This window comes from Coenobita brevimanus, chromosome 23, assembly GCF_032717465.1.
Source record: "Coenobita brevimanus isolate Jiangsu-jjx chromosome 23, ASM3271746v2, whole genome shotgun sequence".
NCBI classification, from domain to species: Eukaryota; Metazoa; Arthropoda; class Malacostraca; order Decapoda; family Coenobitidae; genus Coenobita; species Coenobita brevimanus.
The window spans coordinates 61,751,051-61,772,435 of record NC_136976.1 but is presented as its reverse complement, the minus strand read 5'-3'; the positions used below and the strand labels follow the sequence as shown (position 1 = coordinate 61,772,435).

General features: G+C 41.5%; 1 protein-coding gene across 1 annotated transcript in view; it reads right to left on the bottom strand.

Annotated features, from left to right (window-relative positions):
- The window catches only part of LOC145392990 (fat-like cadherin-related tumor suppressor homolog), a 569,943-nt gene that overhangs the window by 149,676 nt on the left and 398,882 nt on the right, over positions 1–21,385 (bottom strand). The window contains exons 27-29 of the mRNA XM_080267295.1: positions 12,516–12,739; positions 10,420–10,516; positions 8,896–9,062 (exon numbers count right to left, since the gene is read on the bottom strand). Coding sequence (XP_080123421.1) covers positions 8,896–9,062; positions 10,420–10,516; positions 12,516–12,739 — 488 coding nt within the window. The remainder of the gene's footprint in view (positions 1–8,895; positions 9,063–10,419; positions 10,517–12,515; positions 12,740–21,385) is intronic.

Genomic DNA, 21,385 nt, shown 5'->3' with positions numbered 1-21,385 from the left:
CCGTTAGAAAAAGAAGGTGAGGTTTAGAGGAGGAGAGGTGGTGCTCAACAGAGCGAAAGTTAGAGGAAAGGCCGCGAATGTTGCAGAAATGAAGAAGAAGAGAGTTAGACAGTGGTTCCAGGCACCTTGAGTCATCACCGGGAGAGGGGCAGATGGTGACATTATGACTGTTTGAACCATAATTTGGGGCCTCTGGTCGCATTATGTCTATCGCGAATGCATAGTAAGGTGTTCAAAAATATGGGCAGCTTCCTCCATCTGCATTATGTCTATCATTTTCACGTTGTGACTAAATTTTGGCATCAAATTTAGCTTTCCGTGTTATGTGAGTTTCACGCTATAGGATCGCGCGTTATGTAAGTGGTGACTGTATATATATGTACATACAATAACATCTTGATATAACGGACTTCAATAGACTGGGATTCACTTTTATCGGACTCGAGGAGCTACCGGACTAAATTCTTATACAGTAAAACCTCGATGTAACAGCCTTCAATATTGTGGATTCGCTTTTATCGGACTCGAGGAGCCAAGTGGAGATTGAGCGGGCGCACCAGGAGGCAGAGGAGGAGGAGGAGGTTGTGCCTGAGGTCCGAGCTCTCAACATCAAGATCCTGAAGGAGATGCTAACGAAGCTGTACGAGATTATAGACCTTATGAAAACACACGACCCCCCTCCCAGGACAAAGCAGGGACACAGCTAATCGGCTCGAGGAGGGTATGAAAATGTACACGATGATGCTGGAGGAGAAGAAGAGGGCAACCAGGCAGACAACGATCACAGCCTTCTTTAAGCAGGCCCCCATCAGGCCAGCAAGTCGCAAAGGATTTCCCCAGCCCTTGATCTCCCCAGCCTTCAACCAGCAGAGCATCTCCCCAACCTTCAACCAGCACAGAAACACCGAGGGACATCTCCTGCCGAGGACGTGCTAGGCCCGTTGAACTGGACCTAACCTCCAGCCGATCGCGGTCTCCCGTGTCACCTGCATCTCCACTAAGGCACTCTGCCACTCCATCACTGCCTTCCCCATCCCTCCCTCCATCTCCCACACCACTTCGGCCACTGTCTGTATCCCTCGCTATGACGAGAGCCACCGCAACTGACTCCATCGCTGCCTCATCATTCATCACAGTGGTCTCCCTCGCCACCTCACCGGACATCGCAGCTGTCTCCCACACCACCTCCTCTATCATCGCGTCGCACTCCATCGCCACCCCCAGAGCCATCGCATCGCACCTCATCGCCACTGCCTGAGCCAGCGCATCACACCCCATCGCCTCCACCTGAGTCATTGCATCGCACTCCATCGCCTCTGCCTGAGTCATCGCATTGCACTCCATCGTCAACCCCCTCTGACCCTCCCCAGGAGATAGGGTTTGAAAGCTTTGAGGAAGAGGACTGAGTGTTGGGGAGCACCACATGTCCCCTAGCCTCGGGGGGGATGGCAAGGACGATGACCAGGACTGGACGTGGACTTACAAGAAGTAAGTGATGAGAGGTGTTTGATATTCTCTAACCTATTCCTTATGATTTTCAGGTTTTATTTGTTGCTTTCAGTGAGTTGTTTACAGGTGTTAAGCTTGTGTTAGCTTCCTTGACAGCTGTTAGGCCATTTAGACTGCCTTTAAACCTGTTTTTGGGCTCATCTGGGTGGGTTTTGGACTTGGTTTGGGGAGAAATCTAAGGCTGGTAAACGGTCTACAATGAAAAAAATGTTAAAAGTACCCTGATGTACGATACCCCACCTAACCATGGGGTTTTACCTAACCAATTAGACTGTTGAACCGGGGTATGCCTATATATCCATCCATCCATCTATCTATCATCCAATCCTACATTGCCCCATGAGTAACGTAGGAGCCCCAGGCTAGGCAGTTGGTCTCAACATTTAAGATGAGAGTGGCCAGCTTCACTCATCCCTGAGTAGCATTACATGAGCAATATACCCCAACCATCTCTTGGATAAAAACCTTCACCGGCTCAATCCGATTGGAGCGCAATCATTACCCACTAAACCACTAGGTGCCAAAATTTGGTTATATGGTTACCATCCAGTGTAGTAAATGGTTTCCTGATGTACAGGAAACCATTTGGATTGTCGCTTAGTGTACAGTCACCTACAGGCAGAAGGAAGAGGAATGAATGAAGGAAAGAAAGACAGAAGAGGGAGTGTAAAGTTACCCGTAAGCAGAAGGACAAGGAAAGAATGATGGAAAGGAAGACAGAAGAGGATGGAAGGAAAAAAGGATGGAGGAGAGGAAAGAGCAGACACCTGAGAGCAGCACTACATCGAGTGAGTGGATGATGAGCGCCCCCACCTACCACAATATACATACATATATATATACTGTAAATAAAGTGGTAGGTGGGGGGTGCTTACCATCCACTCACTCAATGTAGTGCTGCTCTCTGCCCTTTCATCTCTTCCATCCTTCTTTCCTTCTGCTCTCTTCTGTCTTTCTTTCCTTCATTCTTTCCTCTTCCATCTGTCTACGTGTGACTTGAGTAACAAGCCAAACTATTTCCTGTAAACCAGGAAACCATATACTACACCGGGTGGTAACCATATACCAGTACTGTATTTTTGGGCATATAAGGTTCACGAGCATATAAGCCGCATCCCAATTTTGGCAGGCCTAATCTGGGAAAAATTTAAAAATGCTGCTAACCCCAGTCCCCCTAGCTGAATGTCTCACATAGCCATTCATGTGCTGGTTATAAAATTTTCATTTACAGGAATCATGAAAATTTAGACTGACAACCTTCAGTAAGCTATCATGGTAGGCTAAGTCACACTACTTACCTTAACACTACCAAATATCACCACTGACCTCCACCATCACCAGTATTGACCATCGTTAATAACTCTAACCATTATGAACCAATAACACTTAAATTATCAATCATCACCATTAATATTAACAACCTCCACTGTTGACACTACCAACTACCACCCCTAATACGAAGCTATCATCACTGCTTAAGCAGCATACACCATCACCAGATCACACACAGAGGGAATCGTCGGAGGTAGACGTCCGTCACTGGAGCTCCATACCAGACCAACACGGCCAGAGGCATTACCTAAATTACCGGTAGTATCTTTGAATGAGTCAAGCTCTGTACCAGGTTAGACTAAATGATTTTTCATTATTAAAAGGAAAAGAAATAATAAGTTTAAATAAGGCTGGTTCAAACAGAACAAAGAACCACGATGCGTTGAGTCAGCTGGGTTTGTTTATACTACAACAACAAGGGGAAAGTGTACATACTCTGTAAGTACATACTCTGTTCATTTAGTATTACAAAATGGATACATACTTCAGTAAAACAAATTTGGAAAAGAAAAGGGATAAAAGTAAAAAGCAAAATGATGATTTCTACCAAGAACTGGTTGAAGTGGAGACCCACAATAGACTGGTTGAACGTGTACACAAACTAGAAATGGCTCTCAAAAATGAAATTGATGAAATAAAGAAGCAAATGCACTTGCAAAAGGAAGAGATAGAAAAACTAGGAAGGGAGGCCAATAAGAAAGACACAACCATCAGTGAACTAACAGTGGAACTGAGTACGCTTAGGAAGAAAGTGAGTGAAATGGGAAGTACAGTAGTCAATCACGAGAGTGTTATGGAAGAGTTAAAAAATGACACAGAGACAATTAGACAAGCAAGCAGTCTTATGGACCAGAGCAGTGATACTGAGGAAAAGATAACACAGGTGAATGAAGCTGTGCAAAGCTACAAAAATGATGTAGAAACCACGTATGCTGAAATGGTGAAAGTAAAGAAAGACTGAGAAACAAGAGTGGAGGAAAAAAGCATTAAAAAGGAAGTGAAAAGAATAATCCAAAACAATCCAAAGTTAGTCAGAGATTCAGTAGAAATAAATAAATCAATAGTAATCACTGGTATAGAAGAGGAAGAAATTAAAAACAAGATCACTAGAGACAAAAAGGAGATGGCAAATGTAATGAGCTTACTGAAAGAAGTATCAGAGGAAATCTGTAGTAAAGACATAGAGGAACACAAAAGGTTAGGGAAATACGAGAAAAGCAAGACAAGACCTCTAAAGGTGACTTTCCAGAGTGTAAACACTGTGGAAGTGATACTAAAAAATGCAAAAAATCTTATGGAAAAAGAGGAGTTCAAAAATGTATGGATAAAAAGATGCCTAACACAAGAGGAACTGGAATTACTGAAAGAGAAATGGGAGGAAGCAAAAACAAAAAATGAGAGAAGATCAGAAGAGGAGAAGAAGAAATTTTTTTACAAAGTAATAGGATTGCAGGTACGAAAGTGGTACACAAACAGGATGGAAGAAAAAGGAAGAAGGTAGTAGAACCATGTCATGACAAGTATATAAACAAGATGATAAAGTTGATGTACTCAAATGTGGATGGAATGGTATCTAAATTACTAGAGATGAATGATTATGTCAGAGAAAATGAACCACAAATAATATGCCTAACTGAGACAAAATTAACACCAAGGATATCCAATGACATACTAAACTTAGAGGAATACAATATATGGAGAAGAGACAGAAATTTAAAAAAAGGAGGAGGAATTATAATATTAACTAAGAAAAATCTAAAAGTCAAGGAAATAAACCTAGATATACCATCACAAGTAGAACTGATTGCAGTAGAGATCGACACATCTGAAGGTAAAGTAATTGTAGCCAATTTGTACATGCCACCCAGATCAAACACATAGGAAAGAGACGAATATGAGGACCTGCCAGAGAGTACAATTCAGAGTATAAGATCCTTGCTACATAAAATGGAAGAGAAATCAGAAAGAATTATACTAACTGGGGACTTCAATACAAATATAAATTGGAATACTCTAGATATAAATAGCCAAGAAAGCTGTTGGGACCAAAAGCTCCTGGATCTCGTACAAAAGTTTTTCTTAACGCAACATGTGAGGGAAACCACTAGAAAAAGAGGACTTGATGTACCTTCAGTGCTAGATCTAATATTTACTAGGCAAGAAAATGACATTGACAGTTTAATATATCACCCTCCACTCGGCAAAAGTGATCATGCAGTACTAAATTATAACTTCAGGATAGCATATGACATAGTAAACAGCAATGACAGTTACAAAAAGAGCCTAAACTATAAAAAGGGAAATTATCAAGACCTAAAGAAGTATTTCTTAGAAGTTGATTGGGAAAATGAGCTTAGAGGACAAGATTTAAATGCTGTATATAAAAAATTTTTGTGAATTTTATGAAATAGGAGTCCAGAAGTACATCCCACAGCACAAAGAAGCAGATAAGAAAATACAGAAATGGTTCAATACAGAATGTAAAAAATCAAAAGAAAGAAGAGATTTGTTGTGGAATAGATACTGAAGACACAATAGTGAAAGGGCATATAATAATTACAAACAGGCAAGAAACGACTATACAAGAATAAGGAGGGAAGCCCAAAAACAGTTTGAGGAGGATATAATAAATAAAAGTGGTGATCAACCAAAGCTGTTTTACAGCTATATCAGAAGCAAAACCAAAGTAAAAGATATAATACAATCCATTACGGACGAGGGAATCACTTATACACAAGAGAAAGATATTTGTGAAGCACTAAATAAGAATTTCCAATTAGTTTTTACAGAAGAAAAAAATTTTGAGAGAGATTATGTGGAACACGCATGTCCACACATACTACCAGATATACAAATAGCAGAAAAAGTAATACAGGAGGAGTTAAGTAGATTAGACAGAGGAAAAGCAAGTGGTCCTGATGAAATTTCATGTTGGGTGTTACGAGAATGTGCAAAAGAAGTTAAGTTAACCATTATTTTTAATTTTCAAGAAATCCTTGAGTCAAGGGAAACTACCTGATATTTGGAAAAAAGCAAATATAGTCCCCTTATTCAAGAAAAGAAATAGACAAAATCCTCTCAACTACCGACCAGTATCACTGACCAGTGTTGTAAGCAAGGTATTGGAAAAACTTATAAGAAAAGCTTGGGTAAATCATCTAGAAGAACACAGTATGATAACAGAAAGACAGTTTGGTTTCAGAAAAGGAAAATCATGTGTTACTAATCTGTTGAGCTATTATGACAGAGTAACAAACACAATACAGGAAAGGGAAGGATGGGTGGACAGTATCTATTTAGATTTCAAGAAAGCTTTTGACACAGTACCACACCAAAGACTTTTATGGAAGCTGTACCATCAAGGAGGAATTCGAGGCAAACTGTTTTGTTGGATGGAAGACTTTCTCATAAAAAGAGAAATGAGGACAGTACTAAGAGGAAACTACTCATCATGGAAAGAAGTGACTAGTGGAGTACCACAGGGTTCGGTGCTGGCACCAATCATGTTTTTAGTGTACATAAATGATATAAACAGTAACACTGGAAATGAGAGCTATCTGAATATGTTTGCAGATGATGCAAAAATACAAAGGAGAATTACTAGCACAAACTCTTGTAAAGAGCTACAAGAAGAATTAAATAAACTTCATGAATGGAGTAGTACATGGCAAATGGAATTCAATGTGGACAAGTGTCATGTAATCAAGTTTGGTAAAAGTGGAAAAAGACCTGATTGGGATTATAAGTTAGGAAATAAAACCCTATACACATCAGAAAGAGAGAAAGACCTAGGTGTGATTATCAATAACAGACTATCTCCGGCTGACCACATCAGCGAGAAGGTACGGAACATGTATACACTGCTTGCAAATGTGAGAATAGCATTCACATACATAAATGAAGACATGCTAAGAAGGATAATAACATCATTCATTAGACCAACCCTGGAATATGCATCAATAGTCTGAAGTCCTCATCTCAAAAAGCATATAGACAAGATTGAAAAAGTTCAAAGGGCCGCTACAAGATGGATACCAAGCTTAAGGGACCTAAGCTACGAAGAAAGACTAAATAAACTGAATCTACCAACACTACAGGAGAGAAGAAAAAGAGGTGACATGATAATGCTATATAAGTGCATATCAGGAAAGGAGAAAATAGACATAAATGATTACTTAACATATGGAGAAGCATCAGCAAGAGGACACTGCAAAAAACTGCATAAGAAGAGAGGTGATAAAGACGTAAGGAAATTCAGTTTCCCAAACAGAGCAATTGATCAATGGAATGCACTACCGAATGAAATAGTGTGTGCCAAAACAATTCACAAATTTAAGGATATGTACGATAAATATGGTTTAAGACACGGGACAGTACAAGCTTGACTCATTCCTGTAAAGATACAATTAGGTAAGAACTTGTAAATAAACATGGCAGTGCAAGTTGTGGAGTCATCAGAACTTAGAGTAACAAAGTAACGAAAAAATAGAACTGAATAATTAGTTTATTAAGCAGTCATAGTGACTGAAATATATTTGTTTGAATATCTATATTTTTTATTGTTATTTTTCCTCAAACTTGTGAGGATTACGATACATCTTTTATTATAATGAACTGCCAGTAAACACAATCAACACAGAACAATAAAAATCATATTTATAGTATGAACAGATATTTTATTTTATTTTTGTTTTATTTTATTTTTATCTTATTATGACTATAGCCCATGGAGTTTTTATTAAAGTTTATAAAACATGAGAAAATATGAAAAGATGTAAACAAACAACGGTGCACAGCTGATGTGGGCACAGGTTTGCTTATTATGTACTGAATAACTATATTTGTAATTTATTACTATAATTACACATGTATAACTATATTTGTAATTTATAATATTTAGTTGTTAATCATTCTAAAGAAATTTGGGAAACACTTTTGTTAGGAAGGTGTTTGGAGTTCATTATGGTACTGGTAGGCCTACTGCAGCACTGAAACTACCACTTGCCAGTAGCCCAAGCCTACCCAAAGCATGACCTTGAGCATATAAGGCACAGGGTGACTTTCTGGGACATTTTTTTGGAAAAAAAGCGCGCCTTTTATGCCCGAAAACATGGTAACCAAATTATGGGGCCTGGTGGTTTAGTGGGTAATTAAGGCTCTCAAATCAGATTGAGCCTGTGCAGGTTGATATCCATGGGGTGGTTGGGGTTTATTGCTCACGTAATGCCACTCAGGGATGAGTGAGGCTGGTCACTCTCATCTTAAGTGTCAGGACCAACTTGCCTAGCCGCAGGCTCCTATGCTCCTCATGGGACAATGCAGGATTAGATGATGATGATGATGATACTGTAAAAATTTTTTTTTCCTATCTTTGGTTCCAGTCTCATCCTTTCTCTCAATGTTCCATCATAAACCTAGTGCTCCCCCCCTCAGGTCTCGCACTGTAGGACTTGCTGCCCAACCACCTCAACATTGTCATTTCTGTACATCTAAGCCTACAAATACCTCTTCCTTTACTGCCCAGGTCTCACTACTCCAAACACATGCCGCATACAAAGACCCCTTAGCATGGAGAGACAGCCCTCTCATTGTTAGGAATGGCAACAGCTCCCTGAGCTTCCTCCGCCAATTCCTTACCCAAGCCACAAGCTTGTTCTAGCCCCACCTCCAGCATATAACGTGTCCCCTAAATAACAAAACTAATCCACACACTCAAGAAACTCTCCAGGAATATCAATCTTTTTGCATCTGACAATCTACATGCTCTCCCCGACACACCACACACACAAAATCAGCATTATTTCTCAGCCTACTTCTGGTACCACTACATTTCTTTGGCACCCACTTCTCGTTAACACTGCTTTTATTTATTTATTTTTTAAGGTTTGGGTGCAAGTCACTGCTTTTTCGGCAACACATTATTATAACAATTTTGAGCAATGCTGAAGCAGACTTATATTTATGTGTACTTGATGCTGAAATAAGAATTTCATGCAAGCCTTTCTCTTCATAACTGACCTTTACTAAGAATGCCCCAAGTGAAATCCTGCTTACCCGAAGCTCATATTTTGATTTAGTTTCGGCATCAAGCTCTTGGTTGAGTGACAGCCAGCCAGAGTATGGGTCAAGGGTGAAGAGAGGCTCCTCCACCAGTGGTGACTGCTCCTCCAAGATATAGCGGATCTCAGAGTTGCTCCCAGCATCTTTATCTTTTGCAAAAACTGCAACCACAGATACATATGGTGTCAAATACTGCCAAATGAAATAGATGCCATATATCAAGGGTTGGGAACTTTTGGGGGTATTACCCAAAAATTTATTTTGTAAAATGAAATTACCCCCCCGACTTAAAAAAAAAAAATCTAAGTAATCATCTGTCACTAGTATGGCGGCTAAGCAACAAATATCATGATACATGGTTTTATATCTTGTTCACTAAAACTTACATCATTTATGTGGAAAATCAAATAATATACTGCATACATTATCTCTCACACCACACACATTACCCTGCAAATTTTTAGATTCACTCCATTTAGGGTAATTTTCCCCAGTTCCCCGACCCCTGCCATTATGGAAAATATGGGTATACACAAACACACATAAAGGTCATACAGTGCACCCCCACACAATGCGAATTCATACAGTGTGAATCACCTACAATGCGAGGTCAACCCAGAAAATGCTTATTTTTATCAAAGGCGAAATCTGTGAATCGAACTTCCCAACATGCGAATCGGCTGTATGATTCCAAGGCAAAAATAGACTTCCCCCCATTACTACGAGTGTCGGGCTGGACAATGTGATTCAGTCACACGAAGGCAAGTGGCTGGCAATGAGCCAGATTCAAAATGGCATTCAGCTGGCAAGCAATCTGCATGCCATCTACCGACATTCCTGGATAAACAGACATTTCTCCTCCATATCGCTGCGAGAACACATGTTGTACCTCGCATCCTGTGGTCTGTTTTAGCATCATAGCAGTACCCACCTGTTCATCATGGTCTCAGCTGTTGACTTTGAAGGCTTTATGGCACCTCCAGGAGACCTCAACAGTGACAGTGAGAGTGACAACGGGGCGTCTCGCCCGCAGGGCAAGAGTAGAAGCCCCAAGCCTCGGATACCCACCCCCCTCCCTTAACAAGCCCAGAAGACACTTAAATAAAGGTACATTGTGTTCTGTTCGTTGTTTTATTTGTTGGTCCAACCAGAATTACTATTAGGCAAAGTATTAACAGGGGAGAGTAGGCTGGAAGGGGACCCGAAGACCAAGCCCTGGGTGGGCTGTCCACCATACACCATTTTTCCCATAAGTTCACACAACGTGAAATCGTAAAATGCGTGGGTTTCTGCTGCCCATGAGCTCGCACTGTGTGAGGGTGCACTGTAATGTAATGGCACATAGAATACATAATGCTGTACTGTGTTGCTTTGAACCTGAGACTTCAACCTAACAGATTTCAGATATGATAGAACAGTCAGTAAAAATAACTGCTGAATAACAAAAATATATGACATACATCTTATATGACCTTATGAGCAATCTGTACTGAATCTGAATAATATCTATTTATTTACCTTTGACAACATTGGACCCAGAGGGAGTGTTCTCAGCAACTGACACATAATACCTTTCACTTTCAAAGGTAGGAGATTCATCATTTACATCTTGAACCTGTAATGTTATATGAAAAATAAAAACTATTAAATTGGGAACAAATGCATATAAATGTACACAATATGAGACATGATGATCATGGAAAAAGTTGAACTACTGTAAACAAACCTAATGAAAAATAGTTTTTAATGATATGATACGCTGGTGTTGCCAGAGTAAAGTTCTGCAAAAGGATGTTTTATTGAACTTTTGAATTAGTTCTCTTGTTACAGTGTCAAGAAACATTCTGTAATTAAATAATGGCCTCTGGGCACACTGTGATGATAAATATGATCAAAATTTCTCTTACTTTTAATATACAATATCTTAAGAAATCAAAGCTACAAAGACAGTGGTCCACTATACAATCGTTACTCAATTAACCATATCAGGCCTCTGGGCTGTGCAGACTGTGCTTGAGTCAGCTGCTTTCCCGCTGACCCACATCTTTACACGGCGGTATTTTTCTTTGATCACTCTGTGTAAATACACTTTTCATGATAGAATATTGGTTCTGGTGTCATTTTAAAGCAGAACAGTTGTGCTTTATCAAATATGTTCAAAAAAGGAAAGCAAAGAAAATAAAAAGTCAAAATGATGAGCTGAAGTTAGGGAAAATCCAAATATCTTATACCTTGCTGTTGAAAAATATTCGGCAAAAAAACTAATAAAGATATATACATCTGGTTTAAACCATACAAAACTACAATAAATTACCTTACAATGATATATAGAAATGGTTATGTCTTCATTTTACTGCGCGACAAAGCGAAAGGGAAAAAGATGCACAATTTTTTCTGAGTCTCGGCAGCATATTCGCTTCGCGATCTTTTTCTTTGACTGATCAGTTTAAATACACTTTTTATGACAAGGAGTGGTAGAAGAGGGTGCTCATCAACCACTCACACAATGTACTGCTCTTCTTTCCTTTTGTCCTCTTCTGTCTTTCTTTCCTTCATTCTTTCCTCTTCCTTACACCTACAGGTGACTGTACACTCCCTCTTCTGTCTTTCTTTCCTTCATTCTTTCCTCTTCCTTCTGCCTATGGGTGACTCTACACTGAGTGACAAGCCAAATGGTTTCCTGTACACCATGAAACCATTTAGTATGCAGGATGGTAACCATATAACCAAATTATGGCGCCTGGTGGTTTAGTGGGTAATAAAGGAACTCCAATTGGACTGAGCTGGTGCAGGTTTATATCCAAGGGGTGGTTGGAGTTTAATGCTCAAGTAATGCCACTCAGGGATGAGTGAGGCTGGTCGATCTCATCTTAAATGTCCAGACCAACTTGCTTAGCCCTGGGCTCCTATGCTCCCTATGGGGCAACACAGGATTAGATGATGATGATGATGATGGTTGTGGTGTTATTCTGAAGCTGAATAGTTGTACTTTATCGCAGTATGTTCAAAGAAGGAAAATAAAGAAAATAAAAAGTCAAAATGATGAGTTGAAGTTAGGTGAAAATCAAAACTTTATACTGTACCTTGCCATAGAAAAATATTCAGAAAAAATAAAAAAACTAATAAAGATACATAAATCTGGTTTAAACCATGGAAAGCTACAAAACCACTGCTCAGCACGCACAGAGCAAGCATTCTGCGACATCATGCCCGAGTCTCTTTGTTATGACACATAAACGCGATTTATGGTGAATATTTAACAAAAGTATCTTTAAAAGATGCATAAAAGCGTCATCAGAATTTCTGAGGCTGAATCTGAAATTATGCGAAAATGCACCATCTGAATCTCAAAGGGTTAACAGTAGCTTTTGTAATGGTTATTATTCCCTTAGCTGCCTCAGTCACCTTTCATATCTGTTCTATTAACTGCTAAAAAAAAACTTAATACTAATATAGATATACAGTTGCATCACTTCCTCAGTGCATTAAAAGTTATACATCTTCCAAATTACTGACAACTCAAGTACTATGACAATCTTGTCCTTGACAGTAGCCAACTTTTTAATCAGTTTCCTCACAAAAGATATACTTTCATTTATCCTGTCTATACATACTTCAATAACAACATTGGTATTTGCAGCGAGTTCTGGCTTGTCAACTGGTACAGCAGTGACTATAAGTGAGAGGCGACGGACAGTCTCGTGGTCCAGCAGGGAGGTAAGGGTGAGAGTGCCAGCTGGAGAGACTGACACTGGTGGGGATACTTCATGGCCACCCCACTCAATTGCATACTCCAGCTCTCCATCATAGCGAGCTGCCACTGATCCAATGCGCATTCCTGGACAGAAAACAGTTCTTTTTGTAATGATATTTTACTTCAATTATGTTAAAGTCTCAGAAGGTGTCGATCAACAACACAAGATAACAGTTATAATGAGAAACATCATAAATCAAACTGAATACAATACAGCATTGTAATAATAAAATAAATAATTCATTAACTAAAGCAATTTGGTAGTGCATTTCATTCAAATCAACAGCAGTTTTATCATCATCTCAACCCTAATTCCCACCTATTTGACTGGATGAGGAATGATCCAAAAACAAAAATGGAAAGCATGAAGGGAGTACTAAGAACAGTATGCCAACTGCTCCCCAAACCTCGCCCCCACTACATCCTGGAGAGTGGTCAAAACCCTAGGTTCTGATCACCTCCCAGTCATCATCACTACCAAAACCAGAATCACCCCAGCTGGCCAGAAACACACATACACTAATTATAAGACAGCCAACTGGGAGGCCTTTGTAACTAAAACAGAACAACATTTCGAAACACTAAACAGTACACCCATTACAAACATCAACACCGCTGGGCACACTTTCAATACAATTACACAAAATGCAGACAAAAGACACATCCCTAGAGGCAACAGAAAGAGACACAACCCCAACTTCACACCAGAAATTCAAGGCCTTATCAGACAACAGGACACACTGCAACACTCCCCAACACCCCATACACAAGACACCATACAACAAATACAAGAACTCAAAACTCAAATAAACAATATCAGAACAGCAAACACTAAACTGGAAAAATTACCTCCAAACACTTGACCACAAAACAAACACCAGTAAACTCTACAAAACACTAAACAGTATCACACTTTCCAACAGCAACACCACACAATCACACGCTGCTATCACAACAACAGACACCATACCCTCAAAACAAACAACAAGCAAACACTCTCATTTATCACTTTTCAAAAGTCAGCCATCTAAACTCCCATCCCGAAGACCGATGTATCATCCGACGTAAGAGACAGTTCCCCACAGACCCAGACTACGCACCTTTCACTTACAACCAGACGAAGCACACCACTAACAACCATAAGCACTCATCTTCCTGTGGACCAGATAACATAAGCAACATTCACCTTAAACACCCTGGACCACAAGGCTTACAAGCACTCACCAACATGTCAAACTACAGCTACTCACACAACATAAAACCCAACATCTCGAAGCATGGCATTATCATCACTATCCCTAAACCCAACAAAGACCCCACATTACCCTTCTCACACCACCCCATCACACTCCTCTGCACCCCCTCTAAAGTCACTGAACGACTGGTACTACAACTAGTCAAACCTCACATTCCCCTAGCCCCAATCACAACATGGCTTTAGGCCACTACACTCCACAAACACCCTTCTTGCAGACCTTACACAGAGAGTTTTCGATGGCATGAATTCAGCTGGGCCACCACACAGAACACTCCTAGTCACACTAGAAATCAGCAAAGCTTTTGATGCCATCCCCGCCACAACCTCACAAACAAAACACTCAACACAAACATGCACAATAACATAAAAAGATGGCTGGCAAACTACTTAGCAGGCAGATGTGAAAATGTAACATTTGCCGGTGAGTCTTCTAACATCAGAAACTTCACAAACGGCGTCCCCCAAGGATCTGTTTTGTCCCCTACACTCTTTAATCTATACATGCATGACATACCCACACCCCACACACCACAGATACACATAGCTTCCTATGCAGATGATATAACACTTACATGTAAGAACCAAAATGCAAACACAGCTGCACACATCATCCAACCTTGTTCTGGTGCCAGACATCGTTTCCATGATGAGTTGTAGTCTCACGCTATTTTTACATATTACATACAAAAGTGTTTAAACATAATTAAAGAGTGTGTAATACAGTGTGATGATAATCAACCAAACACCATCTTACTGTAAGTGTGGCATGGGAACGTATGAGTGATCAAACTTGCAAAGCCCAGCATTTTCTATCATAAACAATGAGAGTAAGGGATGGCCATAGAGAAATATGAACTGTATATATATTAAGTCTTGGGGGAACACATATACCCTATTGGTATACTTTAATGTAATCAATACTACTTTATTGAGGTGTATAATGTGCATGGTAAAGTTGTGATGCTTCTATTCATGTGTAAATCCCAGTTTTCTGTGGGGTTTGGCACCCCTGATTTATGCTGACCTCAGGACCACTCCCAGCGGGGAACCCAGCCAGCTATAGCAGAACGCACTTATCATTCAAATGAGAGGGATGTATTTACTCTGGGCTCTCTTTGTGTTGCAGTTGTATCTTTCTGTGGCCAATAAAGAGATAAATCTGCTCAGTTTTCTGTCACCTGCACACGCTACCTCTACCATTCCTTCAACAGGATCTACACCGATTCCCACCATCTCCAGTGTGTGAGAAGACATTTGGTGGAGAGTGTCAGCCGGAAGTGACTTTGACCAGGCGGAACATTATATCTTGATAACCTTGCTTGGAATAGTGCAGTCACGTCTAAGCTGATATATAAATTGGTGATCAGCTGTGGGGTTCCAATAAGCTGATATATTACTGACTTGTGGTGGAATTCCTACAAGCCGATACATAATATTGGTGGCAGCGGTGGGATATGAAAAGGTGCTAAAGGGATTTGTGCAGTGAAACCCCTTACAACCGCTCATGATCCTGCAGGTGAAACAGAAAATCTTACTTTCACTGTTGGAAAGGGACTAATTGCGGAGCAAGTAAGTGGAACAGATAATATATCAGAGCAGTGAATCTCATTCTCTCTCTATCTTTGCCTGGGCGAGATATCTCTACCTCCAAGTGCGAACTGGCAATTATGTTCTCTCGTGACCGAGGCCAGTTCGGTGAAGGGTGGTATCATCTAGACACATCTGGCAACTCTGGGAGCGGAGGCTGAAGTGAGGCAGGGCGAGTGTCTCATGCGTGGGCCGTGTGGCTGTGTGTGTGGCGTTTCACAGTCACCTGAGGACCAGCGTGGGGAGAGGATTGTCGTGTGGTTGGAGAAGAAACCTTGCTGAGTGTGTGGACTTGCAGTACAAATCTACCGGGAACTTCAGCATCATCTGACATCTAGGTAGTGTACATGCACAGTGAACCTTCAGACATACTTTTTAAGCAGCACATGTTAGTTAGGTAGTGTGTGTAAAAATAAAGGTTTCTCAGTTTCCCCTAAATAGATATATTTTCTGTACATCTTGTCTGTGTCCCATTCTCTATTACTAAAAGCCATAACTAATCTACTTGTGTCAGTTTAATTTTTCCTGTGACTGGGAAGGGAATAAATTCTGACAAGGTTAGATGGATACAGTGAAGAAGTGGGGATGAAAATTAAGGGGAGATTCAGACAAACCAACCATGACGGAAGCAGATTCTAGTGAATCAGACAGAGAATTTTGTGAGTGGATTGAAACTTTGGACATGAGCATCCAAACCTTACAGGACATGAGTGAGGGAAACCTTGGGGTTCAGAGTGATCAGGACAATTCTCAGGGACTGGATAGTGAGGACTTGAACACTTTGCATTTGCGTTCTGGTGTATCAAAGGTTTCTGAACGTTCAGTTAGATCCAAAATGACCACTAGTCTTGCTAATGGGGGTATTCCTAGCGAAGAGACTGGAGACGTTGTACAGGCTGCAACAGCACCTGTGGTCACTCACGATACTCAAAGTCCAATAATCTCTGCTAGCTATGCAACCACTCACACACCCACTTACATCTCAGGCATGTTCAGTACACCACAAACCTTTGGACAGCAAGAACAGTATAGTTTATTTGGTCATGTTCCTTATGCTAATCCATGGGGCATGAGTGCTAACAGTATTGACATGCAAACCCAGGATCCTTGTATTAATCCATGGGGCATGAATACTAACAGTATTGGCATGCAAACTCAGATGAATCTTCCTCCCTTATGGCAAATACCTAACATGGTGACCAATAATCTGGCTACTGCTAGTGTTTCTTCAACTTTACCTCCTGTAACGCCAGTCAGACAATCTCAAGGACCGTTTGTTACTCGTGCACCTTTGAACCCAAACTGTATAAAGGTGCTACCTACAGCCCAACCGAGTTTACAGTTTACTGGAGAAGATGAATGCGACATTCATAGATTCCTGCGAGACTGCAAGGCCCAGATACATAGGCTGAAGTTTGCTAGTGATGGGGAAAAGATTTGGCATATTAAAGCAAATATTAAGCCAAATTCCCCAGCAGCTGAAATGCTAAAGGCCTCATTATTTCAAACCGGGCCTACTGCTCATGAATATGAAAAGTTTAAGGAAGCCCTAATCAACACTTTTGCAAGTGACTGCTACATGTCGGACGCTTGGGCATTCAGGTTCATAAATATAGCACAGCAGTATCCTAACTGTACTGAAATCCAGGCTTTGGCGAAGGCAGGCAGATGCTATGCAGAAGCTAGCAAAGTGTTGCAAACTCCAGGCTGGGGAGAGACAGCTTGGGGATTGACTTTTGAGAGAGTGGCTAGATTATTAGAGTACCTACAGTTCTTGTCTTGTTTGACCCCTACTAGGCAACTTCAGGAACATAGGCAGACCTAAAGAGCTCCTGAAATAGCCTTGTCTGACATGAGCTTTAAGCTAAAAGCAAAGGCAGAAGGAGAGGGTGGTAGTGTCTTAGCTGTGCACACAGAGAAAAGCCCTGCTGGCAGATTCTGCATTGTGTGTAACGAAGCTGGTCACACAGATAAAATGTGTTGGCATGCTAAAAAGGCAGCTCATCAGGCAGCCAAGGCCAACCTGACCACCACGTCTGGACCTAGTACTGAAAAGCAGGTAGGCAACAAACAACTCAGTACTAGTTCTCCACAGCAAAAGACCAAGGCTGTAAGGCCAAAAGTGCAAAGATGGTGTGTCATCCATGGGAAGTGTCCTCATTCTTCGGACTATTGCCCAATTGTTCTAGCCAATCGGGAAAAACTGGGCAACCAAGCTAGTTCGGAAGAAGTTCAAAGCCGCACGCAGAAGTAAATAAAATCATACAATCCACCGATGCCTGTGTGGCAGCTATTAAAAAGATGGATTTGCTCTTGATACAGTACCTTAGATCATATGGAAAGGCCAGGTATCTTTGATAGTGGACACTGGAACATGTGCAAACACTGTATCTAGTAAAGCGCTGGAGAGGCTCAAACGTTTGATGCCTCAAGCCAGTTGACACTGTCAGCACCTGATATCATTTTAACAGGTGTGACAGGGAGTAAAATGAAGATCGTAAGCCAAGTACCGTTGACACTGAGGGCAGATAAACGATCTCCTGTGTTACATGCTACATTTTATGTGGTTGAGGATTTCCCCCTGCCAGCTGATGGGTTATTGGGCTTTGAATCCATGGAGGAGTATAATGTGATTATATACCCTCAGACATTCTATTTTCTTTAATGGGAAGGAGTTTGTAGGCCTTAATCCCTCAGCAACAAAAGCTGGAACTGGCATCCAATCAGGAGCCGTTCAACCAGTTGTGACCTGACAAGTGAAGCGTCAAGGGAATCCCCGGACGCACACGAAACAGATGGTATGGATTTGAAGCAGGTCAGAGCTATAGTGAGTGGGAATCACAACTTACCCAGTTGAACTGTCTGCAAAATTCCTGTCCGAGTACCTGATGTGTCAGAGGGAACTGATGTGGCATGTTTACCAGAGAATGTAAAACATAAGGCATTGTTGCTGGAGTCCACCCTGAGTAGTGTCGGACTAGACCAGAAGACGCCCCTCTTCAAAGCAAATATGAGTGGTGGCACAGTTAAGCTCAGAGATGGTTGTTATATAGGCAACTTGATGTCCTATGGTGCCCCTGTAAAGGAAGTCAATGATGTACCAGTGATCTCTCCCGTAGTCACATCACAAACAACAACTCACTCAGAACCTACACGCCTTGAGAGAGGAAAGCTGCTAGAACAATACGTGAAGGTAACAGATAATGTTGCCCATAAAACGCGGTTGCTAGCATTTCTCAAAGAATTCTCCGAAGTAGTGGCACTTCCAGGAGAACCACTGGGTAGGACAGACAAGATGAAGCATCATATTGGGTTGTGCCCTGGTACAAATCCGATATATGTGCCTGCATACCGTCTGCCACACAGCCAAAGGAAAGCAGTGAAAGAGGAAGTTGAAAAGATGCTTCATGATGAAGTCATTCAACCTTCTTCCTCACCTTGGAATGCACCACTCTTTCTAGTACCCAAATAGGACGGTGGTGAGTCCTGTTGTAGAGTTTCGAAAGTGAACAAGGTAACCACACCGGATCGTTACCCGATTCCGCATCTCAGAGACTTACTGCAGTCCCTGGGTAAAGGAAATACCATGTTCACCTGCCTGGATCTAGTGTCAGGGTATTGGCAAGTGGAGCTGACCGAAGAGTCGCGTCCCATCACTGCCTTTAGCACTCACCGTGGGCACTTTGAATTTCTCCGGATGCCTTTTGGACTGAGTAATGCTCCTTTGACATTTCAAAAAATGATAATTCAGTTGTTTGGTGACATGACTGGGATGTCCTGGTGTATCGAGATGAATTAATAATTGTGAGCAAAGACATGGACACTCATTTCTGTAAGTTAAAACGAGTGATGGAAACCTCAAGATCTGCGGGTCTGAAAATCAAGCTATCGAAGTGCAATTTTCTAAAGGCAAATGTTAGATTTCTAGGGCACTTAGTTGATGATGATGGCATCAAGGCTCTTCTGGATAAGGTTACAGCCATGGTAAATTTCCCTACACCCAAGTCCAAGGATGACGTTCACTCATTCCTAGGGCTCACTGGTTTCTACAGGAGCTTTGTCCACAATTTTGCTGCTATCATATCACCATTGACGACGCTACTTAAGAAGGATGCTGCATGGCAATGGGGACCATCGGAAGAGAAAAGTACAACGACCTCAAGAAAGCAATGACAGAGGCACCCGTTTTAGCGTTTCCTGATTATACTCAAACTTTTTACCTATGCATGGATGCCTCAGGTTTGGGACTGGGAGCAGTGTTACAGCAAAAGGATGAGGAAGGCAAAACGCACACCACTGCGTATGCCAGTAGGGCACTAAGACCCCCAGAAAAGAATTATTCAGCGACACATTTGGAGACATTAGCAGTCGTGTGAGCGTTAGGACATTTCTGGGATATCATCTTTGGGTACCGGACAATTGTTTTAACTGACCATGCACCCATACGCGACTTGTTTATGGGGAAGAACTTGCAAGGTAAGGTCGCGCATTGGTTCAGCGAGGTAATGGAGTTTGACCCAGAGGTCAGATATTTACCAGGCTGACAAAATGTGGTTGCCGACGTGCTGAGTAGAAACACTGCTGCTGCCATATCTGAGGATATCCCTCTTTGTGGGTATTCCCTGGACACGGTAAAAGCGGAACAACGTAAGGATACGATGTGGTCTCAAGTCATCTATGCCTTGAAGTCTGGCAACGATTCTTGTCTACCTGAACTTCCGGTAACGATGATTCACTTCCATCTTCAATGGGGCATTTTGTATAAGCAGCCTCCAGGGAAGGACACTGTGTATCAGTTGGTTGTTCCTGCTACACTACAGCAAGCCGCGTTACAGTTGGTTCATGATGTACCTCAAGCGGGTCATCCCGGATGCGAAAGATGCATAGGTGAGGCAAGAAAAAAATACTACTGGCCAACCATGAGAAAGGACATAGAAGCCCACATTAGTCAATGTGTCAAGTGCGCGGCAATGCGAGGAATGACAGGACCTCCGACTCCCATTTTGGAGTATCCCCTACCAGAAAAACCATGGGACACAGTCTCCACTGCTTTCTTAGCGTTGCCAAAGAGTCATCAAGGCTCAAGTTATGTACTGGTGGCAGTGGACCATTTTTCGCGATTCACTGTTTTAACACCTTTACAGACAAAAACTGCAGAGGAGGTGGCGCATGCTTTTGTAACTTCAGTGATTTGTCCATACTCTACACCCAAGGTATTGCTCAACGATAATGGCAGTGAATTTCGTAACCAAGTGTTACAGGAAATCTGTCATACGTATGGGGTAAGGCAAGTCTTTACTGCACCTTACAGTCCCAAGAGCAGTGGCCTTGTAAAGGGGATGAACAGGAAGATATTGGAAGTCTTGAGACCAGCGATAAACTTGCAAGAGGACTGGCAAGACTGGTTACCACATGTAGCGGCGGCCATCAACTCCTCAGAAAATTCATCAACGGGGAAATCTCCTCATTATATCCTTTATGGTGAGGAGAAGGTGTTACCCTAAGATTTGCTGGCTAGACCTCCTACCCCAGTGTATAAGCAAGAGGACTATGCCAAAGTCCAGCTTGCAAAGTTCCAACGCATACATAGTGAAGTATGAAAAAGATTAAAAGCCTCAAGGGTGGAGATGATAGTGAAACAACACAAAGGTAGTCAAGAAAAGACTTTGGAGATAGGCCAGAAGGTTATGATCAACAACACTGAGAGAACTTCCAAGCTCAAACCTAAGTTCCGCGGACCATATACCATTGTTGAACGAGTGCGTGGACATACTTACAGAATAAGGGATGATGCTAATGGAACTCAGGAGGTAGTACATGCTGATAGGATCAAACCAGTAAACCAAGAGCTAGGCCTAACTAACCAATTGTCTGATGTGTTGTCC